The 1,461-nt window shown below is 42.0% G+C and overlaps 1 protein-coding gene across 1 annotated transcript; it reads left to right on the top strand.

Annotated features, from left to right (window-relative positions):
- Positions 1-256: 256 nt before the first annotated feature.
- On the top strand, positions 257-1,195 carry LOC117350476 (olfactory receptor 4E2-like). Its single transcript, XM_033924770.1, has one exon. The coding sequence runs from the start codon at positions 257-259 to the stop codon at positions 1,193-1,195; it is 939 nt and encodes a 312-aa protein (XP_033780661.1).
- The last annotated feature ends 266 nt before the right edge of the window (positions 1,196-1,461 follow it).

Genomic DNA, 1,461 nt, shown 5'->3' with positions numbered 1-1,461 from the left:
AGACACATATAATGATGCCAATGCCTGCTCCACAGACCTTACCACGTGGTCAGAAGAAACATTTAACATGCAAGAGATTTTAAGAGAATGTATAAGTGACCAAAATGTAAAAGTAATCTCAAAAGGAGAGTTTTTAGCCTGTTTTGAAAAGGTCTATCAGGCAGCAATTAGGAAATCCTTGTAAAGAAATGCATTTTTTTTTCTTAGTATCTTCTATTGTGTCTTCTGTTTCTTTACAGTTGACAAACTGAAAGGAATGGCAGTCAGGAATGAAACCAGGGTCACACAATTCATCCTTCTCGGACTTTCTAGTGATCCAAATTTACAGTTAACATTCTTTCTGCTGTTTCTACTGATGTACCTGCTCACCGTGGCTGGGAATCTTCTCATCGTGCTAACCATAGTCGTGGACTCTCACCTGCACTCTCCCATGTACTTCTTGCTCAGCAACTTGTCTCTCTTAGATCTGGGCTTTTCAACAGTCGCCATCCCCAAATCCCTTGTTAACTTCCTCTCACACACCAGATCCATCTCATTCAATGACTGCATTGCTCAGATGTTTTTCTTGCATTTGTTTGGGGGGGTGGAATGCTTTCACCTGGTCCTGATGGCTTACGACCGCTATGTCGCCATCTGCAATCCTTTGCGCTATACCACAATAATGAGCAGACGCGTCTGTCTCCTGATGGTGGTTTCTACATGGGTAATTGGTTTCCTTCATGCTTGCGGGCAGGTATTCCCCACAATTCAGCTGCCCTTCTGTGGTCCTAATGAGATCAATCATTTCTACTGCGATGCCCACCCCATATCTGCGTTGGCTTGCTCTAATACGTTTATCAGTGAAAATTCAGATATGATTAACAGTGGAATATTAATCCTTGGCTGTTTCTTGGTGGTATCTATGTCGTACACGTACATCATCTGTGCTGTTTTAAAAATTCGCTCAGCTGAGGGAAGGCAGAAAGCTTTCTCGACCTGTGCCTCCCACATTCTGGTTGTCACTTTGTATTTTGGCCCCCTTGTCTTCATGTACATGAGGCCCCCGGTGACATTTTCAGGCGACAAATTGATCTCTGGTTTTTACACCATTGTAACCCCTGTGTTAAACCCTTTCATTTATACTCTCAGAAACGAGCAGGTGAAAAAAGCTATGAGGAGGCTGGGAGGCAAGAAAGTGTTTTCTGCGGTCGCATAAAAATGGATTTCCATTGATTTGGGAGAGAAACGACTGCAAAAAACAGCAGCTATCATTGACTGAGGTTTGGTTCTTAATCTACTTTTTAAAATTCTGATTATGTTCCCTTGTTTAATGTTTTTAAACAGAATTTTCTTGGGAGAGATTCACCCAAGATAGTGTCCAGCCAGTTTAAACCAGGTACTCCAAGTATTTTCCCTATCTGTCCCAGTAGGTTCACAATCTAACTATGATAACTATGATGCACTGAATGCTACAGTGAAAAG

This window comes from Geotrypetes seraphini, chromosome 16 (assembly GCF_902459505.1).
Source record: "Geotrypetes seraphini chromosome 16, aGeoSer1.1, whole genome shotgun sequence".
In the NCBI taxonomy this organism is placed as follows: Eukaryota; Metazoa; Chordata; class Amphibia; order Gymnophiona; family Dermophiidae; genus Geotrypetes; species Geotrypetes seraphini.
This window is presented reverse-complemented; position numbering and strand designations above follow the sequence as displayed.